The sequence below is a fragment of the Manacus vitellinus genome, unplaced genomic scaffold (genome assembly GCF_001715985.3).
Source record: "Manacus vitellinus isolate BGI_N305 unplaced genomic scaffold, ASM171598v3 scaffold_4_pilon, whole genome shotgun sequence".
In the NCBI taxonomy this organism is placed as follows: domain Eukaryota; kingdom Metazoa; phylum Chordata; class Aves; order Passeriformes; family Pipridae; genus Manacus; species Manacus vitellinus.
Window position 1 is genome coordinate 10,894,742 of NW_021940604.1, and position 19,123 is coordinate 10,913,864.

The 19,123-nt window shown below is 39.3% G+C and overlaps 2 protein-coding genes across 4 annotated transcripts in view; both read left to right on the forward strand.

Moving 5' to 3' along the window:
* The window catches only part of LOC103757699 (HBS1-like protein), a 52,467-nt gene extending 48,361 nt beyond the window's left edge, over positions 1–4,106 (forward strand). For all 3 annotated transcript variants that reach the window (XM_025895682.1, XM_025895683.1, XM_025895681.1), the window contains exons 12-15: positions 556–664; positions 1,255–1,355; positions 2,233–2,377; positions 3,437–4,106. In XM_025895682.1, coding sequence (XP_025751467.1) covers positions 556–664; positions 1,255–1,355; positions 2,233–2,377; positions 3,437–3,448 — 367 coding nt within the window. In that variant the 3' untranslated portion in view covers positions 3,449–4,106. The remainder of the gene's footprint in view (positions 1–555; positions 665–1,254; positions 1,356–2,232; positions 2,378–3,436) is intronic.
* A 1,731-nt stretch (positions 4,107–5,837) lies between these two features.
* Positions 5,838–17,635, forward strand: ALDH8A1 (aldehyde dehydrogenase 8 family member A1). The gene is made up of 7 exons (XM_008923831.3): positions 5,838–6,646; positions 11,226–11,373; positions 11,753–11,908; positions 13,653–13,802; positions 14,475–14,731; positions 15,536–15,697; positions 16,491–17,635. The coding sequence occupies exons 1-7, from the start codon at positions 6,506–6,508 to the stop codon at positions 16,941–16,943; spliced, it is 1,467 nt and encodes a 488-aa protein (XP_008922079.1). The 5' UTR covers positions 5,838–6,505; the 3' UTR covers positions 16,944–17,635.
* Positions 17,636–19,123: the final 1,488 nt, after the last annotated feature.

Here is a 19,123-nt window from a genome sequence, read left to right on the forward strand (position 1 = left end):
AAAAGCTGTGTCTAGTCTACTTGTCAACTTACAGTGAGCAGCAGCTTTCTTGTGACTCTGCAGAATTTTTTGGAAATGAATGCTGCTGAAAGCTCAAGTTTTGAGTCTTGATCACGATGTTACTTTATCCAGAAAACAGTTGAGTTACAAGCAGCAGCACTGAAATTTTGGGCACCCTGCACTGTTTTGTGCTATTGATCTGAAACACTGAATCTCTGAATGAAAGTCTGATTCTTAAAAGTACCTACGCACAGGAAACAGTGACATTTTCAGAAACTGATTAGAAATGGACGTAATTGTTCACTGAACTAGACAGACCTCTTCATGCATACACACAAAATAAGGTAGACATTCTCTAGGAATTAATTTTGTTACAGGCTTTAATACAGTGTTCCTGGATATATCCATGCAACTCCCCCCCCCCCCCACTGCCCTGATTATATTAAAGTGGTGTTGTCTTTCCTTTGCTTGTTTTAAATAATTACCTTTTTCCGGTGCAGTGATTAACATTTGTATGTCAAGACATATATATGGAGTTTTTTTTCTCTCTTGTAGTGTGGGCTGTGTATTTTGTGATCCCAAGGAACCCATTAAAGTTTGCACTCGATTCAGAGCTCGGGTTCTCATCTTCAATATTGAGATTCCAATCACTAAAGGATTTCCTGTAAGTCTCTGTGAAAGCTCCTGTGTTCATTACAGGTTACTCAGGGCTTTTCCTCTCCACGTTTGATCCCCTGAATACAAGATACATTTAAAATCCAGGAGTGATTCTGTCTCTCTAGAGGAAACAGATTCTTCTGTAATTTGAAGCAGATGTAAGGGGCTACTGTGTCTGCTTATGCATAGTTACTGGCCATTTCAGAGAACGTGAGTTTTGCCACAGCTAGGCTGTCCTTTAGAGGCTCACACCCTGTAGAAGTATAATGATGCACTTAGTTGTAAGATCCCTTTTACAGTAAATTAAATTTCGTTTCATGCTGCATTGAGGTGGCAAAAGCAAAACACTTAAGAATGAAAAAATGTATTTATGATGACATAAAACATGGCCTTTATGTCATATCTGTAGAGATCACAAAGTTTCGGAGCTAGAAACAGTTAACTGAATGTGAGGCAGACACTCCTGCGAGAGAAGTTTATAAAATTATAAGCATTTAAAAAAAAAAAAGTCTTAAAACAAGCTGGTGTTTTCAAGTATTAACACCTAGGATTGCTAATTATTGTAGAACGTTTAATAACTGAAAAAAATATTTCTAGGTGCTTTTACACTATCAAACAGTAAGCGAACCTGCTACTATTACAAGACTCTTGAGTGTCCTGCACAAAAGCACTGGTGAAGTGACAAAGAAAAAACCTAAGTAAGTGCTTTGAACAGTTAATGATTAGTCAAGAAATGGGTTGACTTTTAATATCAAGCAGTTTCTACCATGAATTGATAATATGTTTATAAGAATATTCTTTTGTTGTTTTAGTTGGTTTCATGTTTGGATTTCAGTGTGTTTTACAAAGTAAAAAACCTCCTGCCCACTTGATAAATGCAGAGCACCTGAGAAGTCAAATGACTTCCTTAAGGTCGATTGCAGAATTGGGAGTGAATCCTAGATCAACAGCCCTGCAATTAAAGCATTTTTTTCCTTTTTTTTTTTGTTATAGTATTTCTTCTTTTCCTGTTAGAACATGGGATCTCATGGAGCTGGTTTACTGTTCTAAAATACACTTGAGTAGGCAGTGGGTCAATGTAAAAAAAATTTAGAGAGTCTTCCCATACAACTACAGTAACATCCCTCTAGTTATTTAAAGCTGTATTTGGCTAGAAATGCTATTTGATATGTACAATGTTATCAAAATAATCCTTTTCCAGAAATTGCATGTCTGAAACTGTTGCAGACTTCTACAGAGCAATGAATTGGCTCTTTAGTTGTGGCATTTGAAACAAGACTTGATTTCTACTTGGCGTGAAAAAACAGGTGTTAATGAGATAGTTAGCTTCAAAACAATTTGCTGAATGTTGTGGTGAGTGCCCTTCTCTAGAAGTTTTTGAAGAAAACTCAGATGCCTTATATATACACTTCAGGCAAATGAGTGTTCAGTCTCATGGCTTGGATTATACTTGAAATCAAGCTTGATACTTACACCTTTGACCTTTTAACTTGATTTTCTCCCATTTAGTGTTCTTTTCTTCATTTATTTGTGGATATATGTTACTAATAGAATTTTCTCCTTATTTATCTGCAGGTTCTTGACTAAAGGACAGAATGCTCTAATAGAACTACAGACTCAAAGACCTGTTGCTCTAGAGTTGTACAAAGATTTCAAAGAGCTGGGGAGGTTTATGTTACGCTACAGTGGTTCCACTATTGCTGCAGGAGTTGTTACAGAGGTTTGGCGTTTTTTTAAGAGACTTTCTATACTGCAAAGGAACAATATTATGGTTAAGATCTGGTTTACACTCTCTAGTCTGAAAAGTGAATTTTTTCCTCTAAAAAAGAGGCAGTGCTTCAGTAAGATGTGAGGAAAACTTGCCATGGTCCTGTTCAGTTTATTAGGAGTAAAAATTACTCTATTTAGAATTTTTTTCCCACCTCTCTTGAGTTAAAAAATAACCCTTCACTATTTTAACACACATCAGTCTTTTTGAAATTTGCCTGTATAAATATACTGGAAATAGCTTGCAAATAAAAAGTATGGGCCGTTTTTGCTGTGTCTCGTTAGGGTCCCAGATCTTTTTCTGTTAACATTAAGGAAAACTGTACATTTCATTCTCACTGATACCTATAAATATTTTATGATTCTTTGTTAGAGGAATCAAAAACTGTGGGGCTAAACATAAATATTTTGCCTTCTGCTAGAAGCCAAAACTATGAATGTCCCTCTATCTGTCCCTTTAAAAAAATATTACTGTTATTTTTGGATTAGAATTTGAGTTCTAATTTTAGGCCTGAAGGAGTGCAATTTAGTCACATTAACCTAGTTCTGGTACTGAGACTTAAAGCTGAGTCATTTAATGTCAAAACATGGAATTTGAGCATGAAAATTTCTGGTTTCTTCATGTTTGTGTAGGAATGATGTGCTAGGTCTGTCAGAGACTCTGGACCTTTTGGAGCTTTAGGGCTCTTACCAATCTCTCTGGTCTTAAATAGGATCCAGAATTAGGTCTTTCATCTTGCACCCATTTTTCATAAATTTAATTTGAAGTGAGTGGGGTTCTGTTTGGATGTGTGATGACCAATGTTTGTAGAATTGGGACTAAATAACCTCTCTGATTGTTATTTGGGAATTGCTGCTTTAGTACCTGTGATCTTGTTCCAGAGAACTTCAAAACAAAAGGAATTATTTTTTTCCACAGCTAACTGCATCATGTTGAAAAATGCTGTAATTGTTTTACATTCAGTACTTCATTTTTCACCATAGGGTTTTTTCCATTTGCTTATATTTTTAGATTAAAGAATGACCATGGTGACAGAATTTCCACCGTCCAACCAAAACACAATCAGATATCCAAACTTCTCTCCAAGAATGCAATTATTTCAGTTGAAGGAACAAGTGCAATTAATTGGGGAGAAGATGACGATGGCAAAAGCTAAATCGTGTGATACATCTGGGGATCCCTTCATCAGTTTCTCCTGCTGCAGAACAAGATGCCAACTGACAAGGAACTGCAAGTGTTGCACTTCTCGATCTCAAGACTCTCATGTGTTTCTCCATGTGGAATTTAGGCCTTAGAGAAGTTGATGGAAAAATCTTAGAAAGTTGAATTGGAGAAAAAAAGATGATGAATTATCATGAAAAAAGCTCCTTACTCACAGACATAAATTGTTTACATATTTTCTTTGATTGCTTTTTTGCTGCACATTAATTCAGTAAAGTAACTTTATTGGTCTAATATATTTTTAGGTTTGAGTTCAATTCATATTCAGGGAAAAAAGAACTATTTACTTTGTTTTTAAGAGAATGGCATGTAGTAGTATCCTGGGATTATTTTCCCTGCCCTAAAATTTATTTAAAAAAATTTCTTTTGCTGTGTAGTGGAAGCTGTGCCAACTTTGGCTAATTTTATTTTTTAAGAATAGGAGTATTCTTAAGAGTAAGAATAATAAATTTGTCTGAGCACTTTTGTCTCCTTCGTCTTTTACTATTTAAACAGTTCTAAATTGTGTTAAATCATTCTTTACTTTCTATAACTAAGAAGTTTCAGAGTAAATTTGCAAGTTAAAATGTAAAACTGGCATCCAACTTGTCTTTCTGAAGAAATAATTGCAGTTTTTCTCATGTTAGTCAGTGCAGCTACTGCGGATACACGTCTTTCATCCAAAAAACTTTTCAGCAAAGGCTGACAGTTTAATCTTGTGATGTCTGCTAAATCCAGTTATTGTGCTGCCTATAACTCCTTCCCACTTTTCAGTAGTGGGGCAGATGAAACCTCCCAACTAAAAAGAGGGTCCTTCTGCCACCTCCAGTGTAAGCTCAGGACAGACACACTTGACTACAACTTGTCTTTTTTTTTCAATAGGATGTGTGAAAATACCTCAGGTATTTCAGGACCTGTACATGAGTGCAGAGTGGAGACAATGCAACTTTGCCCATAGTTAGTAGTGGGGAGCAGGAATTAGTACTTTCTCCGCAGCATCAGTCACTGGGGTTAATTGAAGTAAAGCCGTGTCCAGGGAGTGAAGAACGCAAAAAGCCCGTGATTGTTACTTAGTTCAAAGTCATGTATGGTCTGTACCTACACTTTCCATGTACTTTTTTTGGTAGGTAACTTTTTTGCGCTTACCTGCTTTAGCTCCAGTTCAGCAGTTGACCACATAGGTAAATTGTATTCTTGACTGCACAAACGTTTTTAGAAGTATCAACAATGCTTTATGTGCATGTAAAATCTTATAAATCTGAATTACCTGAAAACTGTTATTGCCAAAACTGAATCTTATGAATTATCACTGTTTGTTATGTCTTTTTATAGTCCAGAAATTGCACTTAAATTCTTACCAGTTTTACCATGCCAGCTGTGAATGTTTTGGTGCCCTTCTGGATTCCAGAGATTCATACTGCCTAGCTCCTGCGTTTGAACGTGTCCTACTTGAACTTGCCTTCAGACCTTGAAAATGTTTAGGTTGCTTTTAAGGCAGTGGGCAGTTACAGGCACAAGACTGTGTCTTCAGTGTTAAAACTTGCATAAATTCCTTACTGTTTGTGGACAGGGAAGTGTGATATGGGGTGAAACCTCTGATAATTCTTCTCACACATGATTGCAATAAATTTTGAGGCTCACTATTCTTTGATGGCAGAAAAGCTACTGCATGCTTTCCCAGTTTGTAGCTTGGGAGAAGCAGAGGTATTACCTAATCCAGTTTCAATGTGACTGCACTATCTTTCATCGCAGATTTGAACTCTGCCCGGAGGTGCCAATTGGTTGAAGCCTAAATGATCTGTTATTGTGCAATAGAAACATATCACCTTTATTCAATCAAAATATGCTTGCATGTTGATCCACAAGAAATTTGATGGCTTGGCAGTGGCCTAGGGTGCAAAACCTTTCTAAACTGCTGATTGAAACATTCACAATCTCCTGATGACAACATACTGCTCTCTGGATGTAGTGTTTTGAATAGCTCTGAAGTGCAAGGAAGTAGCATGCAGTCAGAGCAATCTGATAATGTTAAGCATTCTCACTTCGAGAAAAATGTCTTTTACACAGCTCTTACCAGGCAGTTTGAGTTCTTAGGAAGTTAATGAAAAACCTAATAATATGTAATAGAAAGGTGGCTTCCACTGGAATATCTACAGAAGGGAAAGTGAAAGTCAGTCTTGCTTTTTTTTTTCCTTCTTTTTTTAAAAAGATGAATTTTTGATGACATACAACATACTGTACCAGGTAGGATTGTGCTTCTCAAGTGTTTGAATTGAGGGGTCACTCAGCTGTTTGTATTGTTTGTCGTTTGTGGATATTGGTGGAAAAAAAGAGAGTTTCTTAATGCTTAAAATCTTTTGTTTTGGCAGGTGCATTAGTTTTGGGGATACAAGGAAAAGTATCGATGATGACACGCAGTGAACATGAGTTGCAGATGTGCTAATCTAGGTGTCTTGTCTTTGTGTCTGCTGACACTAAGGAGCAGGTTCCTGACTAGGTGTTTGAGTTATTTTGTTTAGTTTTTGCAAATTGTCTTCAGACTGTAGCTTGAAAAACTGGTACTTCTCAAACCTTCCTTTTTCTCTTTTTCTTTGGTACTTCATTTCCCAGAGAGAAAGAAGAGCTGTTTTCCAGCAACTATGCTGTTTTTGCCTCCTTGCTTCAACTCCTAGAAAAGAACCAAGTGTCACAGAAATAGTAATTTTTCCCCGTTCCCCCTTTCCTGCTGTTGTAACCCGGGTTTGTTCCCACTTGCAAGCAAGTAAGCGGTGCAGGGAGAGAGAGGGGGAGGAGTTCAGACTTACTGTGCAAATACATACAGATACACTAATCTAAATTGATGCCTCATAGAGGAAGAGTCACAGATGAAGCAAGCAGCTAATGATGGCTCAGTCGAAGGCTCTCCTAGTGCTGGAAAACTTTATAGGTGGCAAATTTATTCCTTGTTCCTCCTACATAGACTCCTATAATCCGTCCACCGGAGATGTCTATTGCAAGGTGCCAGACAGTGGCAAAGAAGAGGTGAGTACTGTCCAGATGTACAAAGAAGTGAAAAATGTTAAATGCACATAACAATAATCTTTTGAGTAAGAGAGGCTGACGGTAAGAGAACAGAAAAATTAGGAAGGCTTCAACACTTAAATGAGTGACTTTTTGATTACGTTGTAGTGCTGTGTAATCCACTACTGTGGCAGCAAATGCTGTTATTTTTTCACATTTTGCTACTAGACAGTTACGGTCTGGATCCTAAGCTGGTACGAATCAACAAAACTCAAGTAGCTTCCGTGGAGCTCTGTCAGCTCACATGGGAGATGTGCATAAGTTAACAATAACGCTCAAATTGGCTGTAAGTATAAACAATCTGTAAGAGAGAAAAGCATTTATTGATCTCTTCTGTAAATAAACTTAGAGGCACCATATGTAACTAAATGTGTTCTCTCTTAGTCTCTTGATGATTTGCAGTTTTCATTTAAAAGGATTTTTGGCTTGTCTCTTCTCTGAAGATGGTAAAAAGCTTCTAGACCTCTTTGGTTTTGGTTTAGCAGTTGGATATTGAGTAGAGGTGATGGAGTAGCTGTGATGAATGCGTTTCTTTATAACATACTCTGTCGTCTGCGTGAATAAGTTTCCTGGTCCCATGCTCTCTAGTGGGATGAATGTTTCCTGTTACCTTGTACGTGTGCAGGTGTAGATGGGCAATGACATTGATCAGGGGAGCTGCAGTTTCATTGATTCTACTTCATAAGGGACCTACAAGTCTGTGTCTAAAATAGTGCTTCAGATTTAATGAAGAGAGAAGCTGCTGGACAAGCTTGGATAGCACAAAAGATTTGGAAAATATTGACAAGTAGTAGCAGACAGTATTTTAAAAATTATATTTAAAACAAACTACTGCTGTATGTAGCTGTTTCCTTCACTTGCATTTCAGCCTTATTGACATCTTTCTCTTTGCTTCTCTCAGCAGAAACCTTTGCACTGTAATTTCAACTGGGTAAATATTTGTTAGATGCTGATGACCAAGGGTTAAAGAGTAACAGGCTGGGTTTGTTAGAATAAATCTGTATAAGTTCATTCCAACCCTAATTATACCTGAACAGACTTCTCTTTAATGTGCAGGTGCAAATCTTCCTGTCCATTCATTTGCAAAATCATTAAAAGAGAGACTTGAGAATACCAGAACAGCCTAACAAAGTAGACTACTGGCCACTCTAGAGATACAGTTCAAATATACCAAGAGCAATGGCTTTTCTCTTTCAGTTTCTGAGTTAGTGGTTGTGTGTAGCAATGGGAACCCAGTTTAAAGACCTGTAAATTTGGCGAGTGCTTTAGTCCTGCCTTTACTCACAAGAAGACTTGGGCTCTGCAGAGCTGGCATCCGGTGGTGACTGATGGAATATGCTGAAGAAAATGCAATCACATACTACTTGAGGTTATCTAGAGATACCAAATTAAGCATATAGACCCAAGTTCAACAAAGAACTCAGGATGCCAGTTTCCAGCAAGGCTTAATGTCCAGTTGGATATTTTCTTGGTTAATTTTAGTGGAAGATTAGAAGGTGAAATGGAGGGAACAGCAAATCTGTTACTGACCCTGGAGTTTAACACCAGGTCAGGTTACTGACCCTGGAGTTTAACACCAGGTCAGCTGCAGTAGCCATTTCAGCCACTTTCTGCCAAAAACACTGAATGTATTTTTTTCAGGGGTTAGTTTGTTCCCTCGCCTAGATGTCTTAAATTCTAAATAGCAGTACCACAGCAAGCTGAGCAGGTGCCCTGTATCTCAGACAGACTGGTGAGGACTAATTAGTGCTGGCAAATATCTACTTTCTAAAAACCTCTCTTTAAAGAACCTTCCTTCTGTCCATCAGCCCCTGCAAAAGCAAAATCATGTCCTGAGGGCAGTTCAGTTTGGGGTATTTTGATGTCAACCTTTTATGGTGGGTCTGGATTGTGTGTTGTTTCTCTGTGTCTGTCTTGTGCAGAAGAGGAAAGCAGAAGGAAGTGTTTCAGACACACGAGTTCATAGTTTAATTCTTACGTGTGTTTTCTTTGTGGCTTGACTGTCTTTGCTGCTTTTTCTAGTCAAACTAAGTAACTGTTTAAATTTTGTATGCTCTCTTACATCTGTACCAATCTCTTCTTTTTTCCTCTTGCCTTTTTTAGATTAATCTACTGCCACTTAATTCCTTCCTTTGCTAGTTTTCTCTTCTGCTGTCTGTGAAAAAGCAATATTTTTGTCCTTCTTCTAAACCCACTGAAGGTTAAAAATGCAGATGGTCTTCGTTATCTTCTGTCCTGGCAGCACCCGGTGGAAAAGGCCACAGAGGAGAAGACAGATGAGCAGCAGCACCACAAGATGGGAGGGTGGAAGAACAAGTTAATTAGTGAAGGTGGTATGGTTTCACAGAGGGTGAACCTTTTCAGGGTAGCATGGCATCTGCACCGGACTCGCTCAGGAAGCTGCAGTTCCTCTTTCCCAGGCCTGCCTTGGTCCTGCTTCAGCTGTTCAGTGACTGACAGCCTATCGTGAGCACTTAAGCATTAGGTTGTTGAACTACATAGCAAGTGATCCATGTGACATTGTGCATGTTGGTTTATTTCCTTCCTTGGCTTCTGTACTGGTATTGTTCTGGCTCTCAAACTCTGGGTCTTATTTTTATGGTGCACCATAAATTCTCATGTGCATGGGATGGTGAAGAAGAAGGGTTAGATAGATTTTTTTTTTTCCCCCTACTTAAAATTTTGGGCCCTCATTAGTAAAACATAATTGAAATGTCTCCCATCACAATCTGAAGTGTTGCCTAAAAAGACCAGAGAAAAAGACTCCAGGCCAATTTAGTGTGTAAGATAAGATAAAGGGAGCAGTAGGCCTAGAGGAATACACACCACGCGCACGCACCCGGACAGCGGTTCTATGATTTTATAATAAGGTCCATCCAATCCCAGATCTGTCCACCCCCAGTTCTGCCCCGTTCTGCCCCCCCCGATGCGCCCCTTTGAGAATTGGGTCTGGGGGCATTTGGGACCCCTTATTCCTCATCTTCATCTTCTTCAAAGCATGTACGGTCCTTGGAGTTCCTCCAAAATTCTGGGCTTGAAGATTGCTTTGTCTGTGTGATATCTCCTGGTCCAGACCTAGAGTGAGATGTTCTTAAACAGGGGTGTTTTTCTACAGTTCTACCTTGGAAAAAGACTAAACATGCTAACACAATTTAGAGGCATTGATAAAGGGTAAGGGATATAATACAGCTACATAGAAATCTACATTTACTACACAACTACTTCTAAAATCTACAAAAGTTAAAAAAATCCAAAAAAGCTCTGAGGCATCAGAAGGAACAAATTTGGAACTCAGTTTTGTAGAATTGGTGGAAAGGAGCCTTTAGTGACTGCATGGGAACCAGCAACGTGGCAGCATTTGGAGAGGTCATAACTAGCATCCTCCTAGTTACTGATTTTGGCAGATTTCCAAAATCTGAAGAAATTTTATGTGCAAAAATTTTAAGAAACCAGCTAAGACAGCTTTGACTAAAAACTCACCTTGATTAGACATTAGAACAATGAAGAAGTGATACATAGGAAGAAAAATTGGGAAATAGAGCACTTAATTAAAACATGGAAGAATATTGATGACCATCTTTACTTAGTCTGAGACTGGTAAACATCAAGAAGGAACTGCTTATAAATCAGTAGATGCAGGTGACTTCCATGTAAGAGTCCGGAGGAAATGATTCATGGGAGAGAAAGCTTTCTGATGAATTTTAATCCTTTGAAGCCTAGTCTGCTTCAGAAAAGTGCTGGTAATCTGCCACTATTCAGAAAAAAGGTCAGGCTGAAGGACCATGCAGCAGTCATGTACATCTCAAGTAAAATACTGATAAGACTGGTATGCATTTACATAAATGCATATAATGATCTTTCTTATCTGTAGGTTTCAATAGGTGTCTGATGACAGAACTGACTAAACTCCAAGAGTTTAGAAAGGAACTTTTTTCCTGTGAGGGCATTAATGAATTTCTAGCTGTGATCAGGTAAGATAAAATTTTTCTGAGTGTCCATTCCTTAAATATATTCTTAGTCCTTGCTTGAACCAAATGGTGCAAAGGGGAGAGGAAATCAAGGGCTAGCAGGACATACATTCTGTTCCTGCAGCCCCTTACTTTCATTGTTGTCTGGTACAGCTGAAGTCCTGTATTGCAAGGGCTGTGGATGTTTAGACTGAAACTGCATTTGTTCCAGGGGAGATTCTTGCTCTTTTCTCCATGAGCAATAAGATTCTGCTTCAGTTTGGTCAGTTGCACTTGCTAGTACCAGTTGACCAGTCTAACATTTCCTCCAGGCCTGGAGGTTGCCTACAAGTTGCTGGAATTTGGAGAAAAGCAAGAGTTCCTGTGGAATTTTTTTTTCTAGATACTCTTATTTCAATAACACTTTTTGAGTTACGGGATAGTGTCTTGATAACAATGGAGAAGCTCTTAAGGAGATGTCATCTTCCCAGCAGTGTGATTACTAGCCTCTGAAATCTGAATTCATCTGCTGAGAGTTTGATATTTTCTTATGCCTTTCATAAACATTCACCATCCCTCTTTTACTTTTTAAGGTGGAAGCTGCTGTCAAAGCTGCCAAAGATGCCTTCCCAATTTGGTCCTCAAAAAGTCCATGGGAAAGATCTCAGATCCTGAACAAATTGGCAGATCTGATTGAACATGACCTGGAAGCGTTTGCACAAGCAGAGTCAAAGGATCAGGGTAAAAATTGGAACTGTTCATCCCAAGTGTGTCTTGCTGATTGTTGAAATGAAGGATTTGGATGAAATTTTTAGTATGGTATAAACTGTTGGAGCAAACTGAAGTTGATGTGCATGAACTTTGAAAAAATTTTGGATTTTGGATTCCTGGGGCATTCTTTCTTTTCAGAATTGCTGACTTTGACTTCAGTTGTTAGATATTTGGAGTGCATCACTAGAGGGGGGCTGTTATCATTGACTAAGGATTGCCCTGTGCTGGGGATTACTTGGGTGCAGGACAAAAGACATTTCCCAAAAAACATGCAAATCAACTTTCAGAGCAGAGTATAAAGCACTGTTTCTGTCCATAATAGCAGCGTGCTTGCTTGGTTTTGTTTCAGGAAAAACTATTACATTTGCCAGAACAGTGGACATCCCTCGAACTGTGTACAACTTCCGATTCTTTGCCTCTTCCATCCTTCACCACATCACAGAGTGCACTGAGATGGCAACCATGGGCTGTGTGCATTACACCTCGAGGGCACCTGTTGGAGTTGGTATGATGATCTTGACATGCTGAATAGCTTGGCAAAATGTCTGCCTCAAATGTGGCTCAGAAAAGAAAGGATTTTTTCAACAGCATTTATTGTCTCTGAGTCATGTACGAAACATGGCTTGTCCACTAAAGCATCAGCAACTTCACATAAAATCAGTTATGCTACTTCATGGCAAAAAAATTATTGCGTGCCTTAAAAAGCCAAACCTGCCACCTCTCACCCTCAAAATCTCTCTTGTGTTTTGTACATGTGTGTCTGTAGTTAAGTATTACAGCTGGGGGTCAGTGAGGCATGCAGAGCATTGAGCAGCTACTCCTGCAGGGAAAACAGGATACTCCTCACCTTTAGGAAAGCAGTAGTTGCTTGCAATGAGTCTGTGACCCGAGTGCACATGGGTGGATAAACCAGTTCTAGCTGGGGAATTGCTGAACTCAGCCACTAGATGATGCTGCTGCTTCACAAATAAGGTGGCTATGCTGAGCTGACAAAGTAATGATGGTGTATGGATTTTATTATTAGGTTATATTAGATATATATATAGTATAAGTAACATATAACATTAATTATATATGAGTGCTCCACATTTACACTTGAATTATTTAAAACATAAAATTGGCTAACCTAGTGGACCTATTTAAAAGTTTTCTTGAGCAGTGGAGAACAAGACTACTTCTGGTAAAATCACTCTCATAAGAAAAAGTCCCTCACTGTATCTACTCCATCAAACAGCAAGAAATCCTGTGGCTTTTGTGAGGAGTCACACCTAACAATCACGGATATTTTTCATAATTTCTTATAAATATGTAAAGTGAAAATATTCCTACAGGCAATTACTGAAAATAATTCGGATAATTGAGCAATTTGTGGGAACAAAAGTTTTGTACAGTGACAAATTTTGGCACTCGTGAGTTAGACTAAAATTTATCTGGAAAATGTGTACTATATGTTATACATACTTTTTAAATATTAAAATTGAAAACCAAGAAAAGCTTTGAAGAGTGAAGAGCAAAAGAAAGCAAGAATGATCTGAGCTAACACATTCAGCCTAGAGAAGAGAAAGCTCTTGGGAGACCTAAAAGAGAGCTGAAGAGGGACTTTTTACAAGAACATGTAGCGATAGAGCAAGGGGTAATGGCTTCAAATTGAAGGAAGGTAGGTTTAGATTAGATATTAGGAAAAAGTTCTTTACTGTGAGGGTGGTGGAACAGGTTCCCAGAGAACTGGTCAATGCCCCATCCCTGAATTGTTCAAGGCCAGGTTGGATGGGGCTTTGAGCAACCTGGTCAATTGAAAAGTGTCCCTGCCCATGACAGGGGAATTTGAACTAGGTGATCTTTAAGGACCCTCACAACACAAACCATTCAATAATTACCTTCACCTGCTGTTTGCTGACACAAAGTATTACCACAGACCAGTTGATGTAATGATTGTTATGGCTAACCTTGCATTAATGTTCCTAGGAAACACTGAAAAACTACCTGTGAATATCAGATTTTGCCCTGAAGAAGCAACAAAACTTTGATTCAGAGAGTTCAGTTGATCACCTTTAGAATAATTTGCACGGTTCTTTTTAAAAGTTATTTACCTGCGAGAAATGCTGCAAATTTATTGTAGAGTTATCTGCAAATAAGAGCCATAGCCAAATTCCCTTCATAAATCTGAATTGGTGTATAACTTCTTGAGGTCAGAGATATGAGTTTTGTATCCCAGCAGATTGAATTTCTGCCTTTGATTTGCTTTGTAGCTGGTTTAATCAGTCCTTGGAATTTGCCACTGTATTTGTTGACGTGGAAAATAGCTCCTGCCATTGCATGTGGAAATACTGTGGTTGCCAAGCCAAGTGAGATGACATCTGTCACAGCTTGGATGATGTGCAAGCTCTTGGAGAAAGCAGGTAAGTCCTGTAGCATGCTAAGGAGGGGGAATGGGGTGGAAAAATGCTTATCTGTGCACCATTTTGTTGGGGGTTCTTTTGTTGTTGCAGAAATCAGAAGGTGCTCAAAGGCTTTGGGAAAGACTGTTTGCTGTAGCTGAATGTTGCACTGGAGAAAAAAAGCTTTCGCAGTCCTCATACTATCCCATCTCTCCAACCCCAGCTATTGCCCATTTTTTTCCACTATCTTCTGATGAAAAGTTTTTGTAGGCCTCCTTTACCCCTCCTGCACTCCGCTTAAGGATGTCCTTAAGTCTGTGATGCCAGCTGAGGAACCATGAGAGCATACAAGAGTGAGAATCAGCTCTTGGTATCTGTGTCATGGTTGTATTTGATGCACTGTTAACTAAAACTGGGAGGATGATTGTTTCTTCTTTGAATGACTGAGAACTGGATCTCTGATGATGCATATCAGATGAGATCAACTGATCAGTGGAATTGGTTTTATCATTTAACCCATGATCTCCAGAGCTATTTAACATCATGCATTTCAGCTTCTGCTTAAGTTAAGGGTCAGTATTTGACACTCTAGAGTTACAGGTGATTTTCTAGCTTCTGGGACAAAACACAGTGAAGTGAAACCTACTGAGCAATGGGAAGGGAACAATGACTGTGTGCCTTTCTTCCCATCAGGGGTTCCTGATGGGGTGGTGAATATAGTGTTCGGAACAGGCGCCAAGGCAGGAGAAGCCCTCGTCTGCCACCCCGACGTGCCTCTGGTCTCCTTCACGGGAAGCACGCTGACGGCCCAGCGGATCACGGAGAAAAGTGCTCCACACTGCAAGCGGCTTTCGCTGGAACTGGGAGGCAAAAACCCCGCCATCATCTTCGATGATGCCGACTTGAGCCAATGCATCCCTACTACCCTGAGGTCCAGCTTTGCCAACCAGGTTCCTCCCACCTCTGTAGCATATAAACCCTGTTTGCAGCAAGGAGGGACGTGTGTTCAAGAGTTCGTGTGCATATACCTATACCTTTGGATCTGTAAATTGTCAGGGTCTGTTTCGAAATTGTGTTGTGAGAAAAGCCTAAGTAGAAAAATATGAAGAAAGTTTCATTATTGCACAAGCAAGGAACAAAGTAATAAAGAGCTCTTATTTGTGCTGTCCATCACAAGGTAACAAGATGTCATTACTCCTCTCAAAAAAGTTACATTGCTTATCTCTCCAGGAAGCAGCTGCTGTAAGTCCCACTGTTCAAGTAAGTAGGAAGCTTGCTAATTTGCTGAATTAAATTAGGAGACTTCTGTCCAAATTTTACCGACATTGTTCTTCCCTCATCACCACCCTCAGGAGAGATTACCAAAGCCAGGAAACTGTATCAGTGCAAATGTTCAGAAAACTAGCTTGGTATCAGAAATTGATTATCAGGAAATAAAGACAGAGATCATTCAGAATTGGAATCACATTTCCTATGAAAAATGTTGAAAGAGAAAACATGGAATCAATGAAAAATCAAATTTACTTATGGTAGTGACTGCATGATCCTGGTGTTGTTTCGTCTTTTCCTTCCCTTTTCCTTTTTTGTCTGGAAAAAAAATCCCACTTTGCAGTGCTGGTTAATGTAGTTTGCACTTCTGAGGATGTGGAGACACAAGTCTCATTGTGGGATATGACTCCTAGGATGCGTCAATAGTACAGTGTAATATGAGCCAACATTGTTGATTTCTTTTTTTGTTCCTTTCTTTTTGGTAGGGTGAGATCTGTCTCTGCACCTCCAGGATCTTTGTTCAGAGGGGCATATACAGTGAGTTTTTGAAGAGGTTTGTAGCAGAGGCCAAGAAGTGGAAGACCGGGAATCCCTCAGATCCTACAGTCGATGTGGGAGCACTTATAAGTAAAGAACATCTAGAAAAGGTGATGTTACATAGAGTTTGTGATTTCTTCTCATCTTCTAGAGGGCTGCACAAGGGGATTTCAGAGGTTCTGAAAGTAGAGCGGTAGAAACACCCACTTCCCGAGGTCCTCTGTCTGTGGCTCCAAAGAGGGACTTCCAAGTTTAACCTACCAAGGTGCCTAAAAGAAGAAAAAGAAAAGGAAGCCCTGTGGTTTCTCTCTGGGCTTTCTATAAGAAGAGAAACCAAGCAACAATTGCAGAAAGGCAGAAGCAGATCAACAGCATGTCTGATGTGTTCAAGGCAGCAAGCATATGGTGGCAGCAGCCATGGAAACATCTTTAATTATTTATTGATGAGATTTTCTGTAGCATTCATCATCCTAGTGGTGTGTAAAAATTTAATAAGCCTGCCTGTGAGGCAGGAAAATATTACTGATCCCTTGGAGTAATGGAGTGAACCATGGCGTGGGATATACGGCATACTGCCCAGGCTCCTAGAAGAAGGGAGGGAGGCTCTGGGAGCACTTGTGTTTTCACCAAGGGCCCTACCCTTTAGACAGTACTTATCCAGAAGGACCAGCAATGTTGCCTGCTAGGCTAGTAAGTGTTAGGAAAGAGCAAACAATTGTTTTTTCAGCAAGAAATACACAGCTTTACCTTTAAAGAAACTTAGGAACAAAAGCTGGGGAAAGCTGCCCTCTGTTGTAGGAGGGCAGTATGTTCCATTTGGAGTTATTCAGGGGCTCCTGCTAATGTGTGGAGCCTCAGGATTTGGTGTCCTTTAGCAGTGATGTTTTCCTGTTGCTTTCCCAGGTAAGGAACTATGTGAAGAAAGCCCAGGCTGAAGGAGCCAGAGTCCTCTGTGGAGAGGGAGTGGATGCTTTGGATCTCCCACCTGGCAACCAGAAAGGCTACTTCATGTTGCCCACAGTTATTGCTGAAGTTAAGGACGAATCTTGTTGCATGCAAGAAGAGATCTTTGGTCCTGTGACATGTGTGGTAGCATTTGATACAGAAGAAGAAGTGATCAAAAGAGCCAATGGTGTGAAATATGGCTTGGCAGCCACTGTGTGGTCCAGCAACGTGGGACGTGTTCACCGGGTGGCACACAGGCTACAGTCTGGATTGGTGTGGACCAACTGCTGGCTTGTGAGAGATCTGAACTTGCCATTTGGTGGGATGAAAGCCTCAGGCATAGGAAGGGAGGGAGCAAAGGATTCCTACGAGTTCTTCACTGAGGTCAAAACCATCACAATAAAGCACTGACATATGTAAAAGGAAGTATTTTAGAGTAAAATAAATGACAGTAATTTGAGTTACAAGAAATAAATTACAGTAATTTGAGTTACCAAAAATGGCTCTCTAGAGCACAGGCTGCTATTGTGGCCATCTTTTTCTTGAACTGTGGTCAAGTAATATCAATGACATCTGAAAACAGTCATCCCAAATGCTAATGTTGAAGGCAACTTTTCATGTTGAATCAGAAGATCAGTGTGGACTCCACAATCAACCCATTCCAAGCCAGATGACTTACCTATTTTATGGATCCTAAACCTTTTGAGTATTCGGGTCTCAAAAATCTGTCTCTCTAAGGCAGATTGGAGAAAGAGTGATATATGACTGTACCTCTGGTTAATGAATTACCTTGAGGGACAAAGTGGCAAGCACATGGTAAGGCTGATATTGTAATGGCAATCAGTCTGTTTCACTCTATGGTCCACATATCAATCCATATTGCACTTCACTGATATCAGATAAGGACTAATGCTATACCACACTGAAAGCCTGAGGAACTACCTTTAATCTACTAAGTGGTTTTAAACCATGGGATCATGAAATTCTCATTATATTCATGGAGACAAAAAATGTTTTAGTTATAACCTGCTTTATAGTATGCAGCTGAATAATCCTAATGCCTGTTCTCTAACTATTTTGAAATTAAAGCCTTTTTATCACTTCTAGGCCTCAGTGATGGTGGTTTTTAACATCCCTTAACAAAGATGTGGCTGCATCCCAGACAACGTCATTCTTCATTAATAAAAAACTAGAAATGACTCCTAAGAGAACTAACTGTTGGAAATGTTTGTCAGCAAAATGTAAAACCACTTTCAACTTTTCCTCGTCTGTTTGCAGAGATTTTTTTTTAATTGGGTATATCACAAAAGTGCTTGCATTCAACAAAAAGAGATATAGAGCTGGATACACATTTACCCTCCCGAGAAGGTTAGCTTGCTACTGAATTTTTAAAGCCACCCTTCATGATTTGTTTTTCAAGTTTTGAGCTGCATTTCACAGTAAACAAAGCTGCATAGAGTTTCATAAATGCCTGTATTCTGAGATGAGCTAATGAGTAATTGGGATATTTTTTCAGGGGTGTTGGGGCAAAAGAAAAGGGCCATATAAAAAATAAACAAATAGATGAAAAATTATGACTAAAGAGAAGCAAAAGAATGGAGTAGCAAATTGCTCTCTGCTGCTCCTTTGCACACCAAAAAGAAAATACAGAGAGAGATTTGGGGTTAATAAAAAATGTCATATTTATGGTTTATAAAGTTTCTAAGGTTGTGGAGCTATGATATGCAAGGCTGATAAAACTGATGCAGACCATCTAGAGGAGTCTCTAGGCCAATATATGAATACCAATCCATACCTTTATTTTGATATTTCTATTTAAGGTAAGTTTTTTTGCATGGTTTACTTTTTGAGAGTATGTTTTCCAGATAGGATTAATTTTTTCTTTCCAGAGTTTGGTGAAGCTCATGCTGGATTTGCACTTTTCTCAGCAAAAAAAAAAAAAATGCCTACAGGCTGTTTCAGATTACAGCTGCATAAAGACAGTCTTTTCTCTCTCTTTAAGTAGTTTTTGTTGAGAGAAGTCTCTATAGTAATTGTGATGTCATCCTCACTTTCCACAAGTTGTGCCAGGTACTCTAAAAGTTTTAGATTACGGGATGGATCCTTTCAGAAGTATTTTCTACATGTGTCCTGAATTGGCTGAAAAGGTGATTTTCAGAACACTTTTCTAAAATAACTTTTATCACAGAGCTGAGGCCCAAGTCTGTGATGAACTTCAAGATCTCTGAATCCCACCTGGTTGCAGGGCAGACCTGCCAGGCAAGCTGGGACTCTGGGCTTCTGATGGATTTGGTACAAGTACACCCAGCTGAAGACAGGTAAAGGAAAATAAAAGGATATAAAAATGATAGACTTAGTGAATTGATGCATTCTGAAGAAGCACATTTTATTTTAAAACTCTGTCTAGGTCTATTCATGGCCAGGTGGTGGCAGCAGAACATGTGCTTTGGTGTTTTTAACCCCCCCCCCCACTCGCTCATTTTGCTGAGAGGGGAATGAACAGCTATATCAGTGCATGTTTCATTCTGCCTATTTTTTTTTCTATTTACAAATCCTGTTTGGAAGATCAGAAGAACCCAAAAGCTGCTAAA

Excerpts from the sequence above, each read along its gene's own strand:
- ALDH8A1 (XM_008923831.3), top strand. The coding sequence starts at position 6,506 with ATGATGGCTCAGTCGAAGGCTCTCCTAGTGCTGGAAAACTTTATAGGT. Across the intron at positions 13,803-14,474 it reads CAAGCTCTTGGAGAAAGCAG|GGGTTCCTGATGGGGTGGTG; the intron begins GTAAGTCCTGTA and ends TCTTCCCATCAG. Across the intron at positions 14,732-15,535 it reads GGTCCAGCTTTGCCAACCAG|GGTGAGATCTGTCTCTGCAC; the intron begins GTTCCTCCCACC and ends TCTTTTTGGTAG.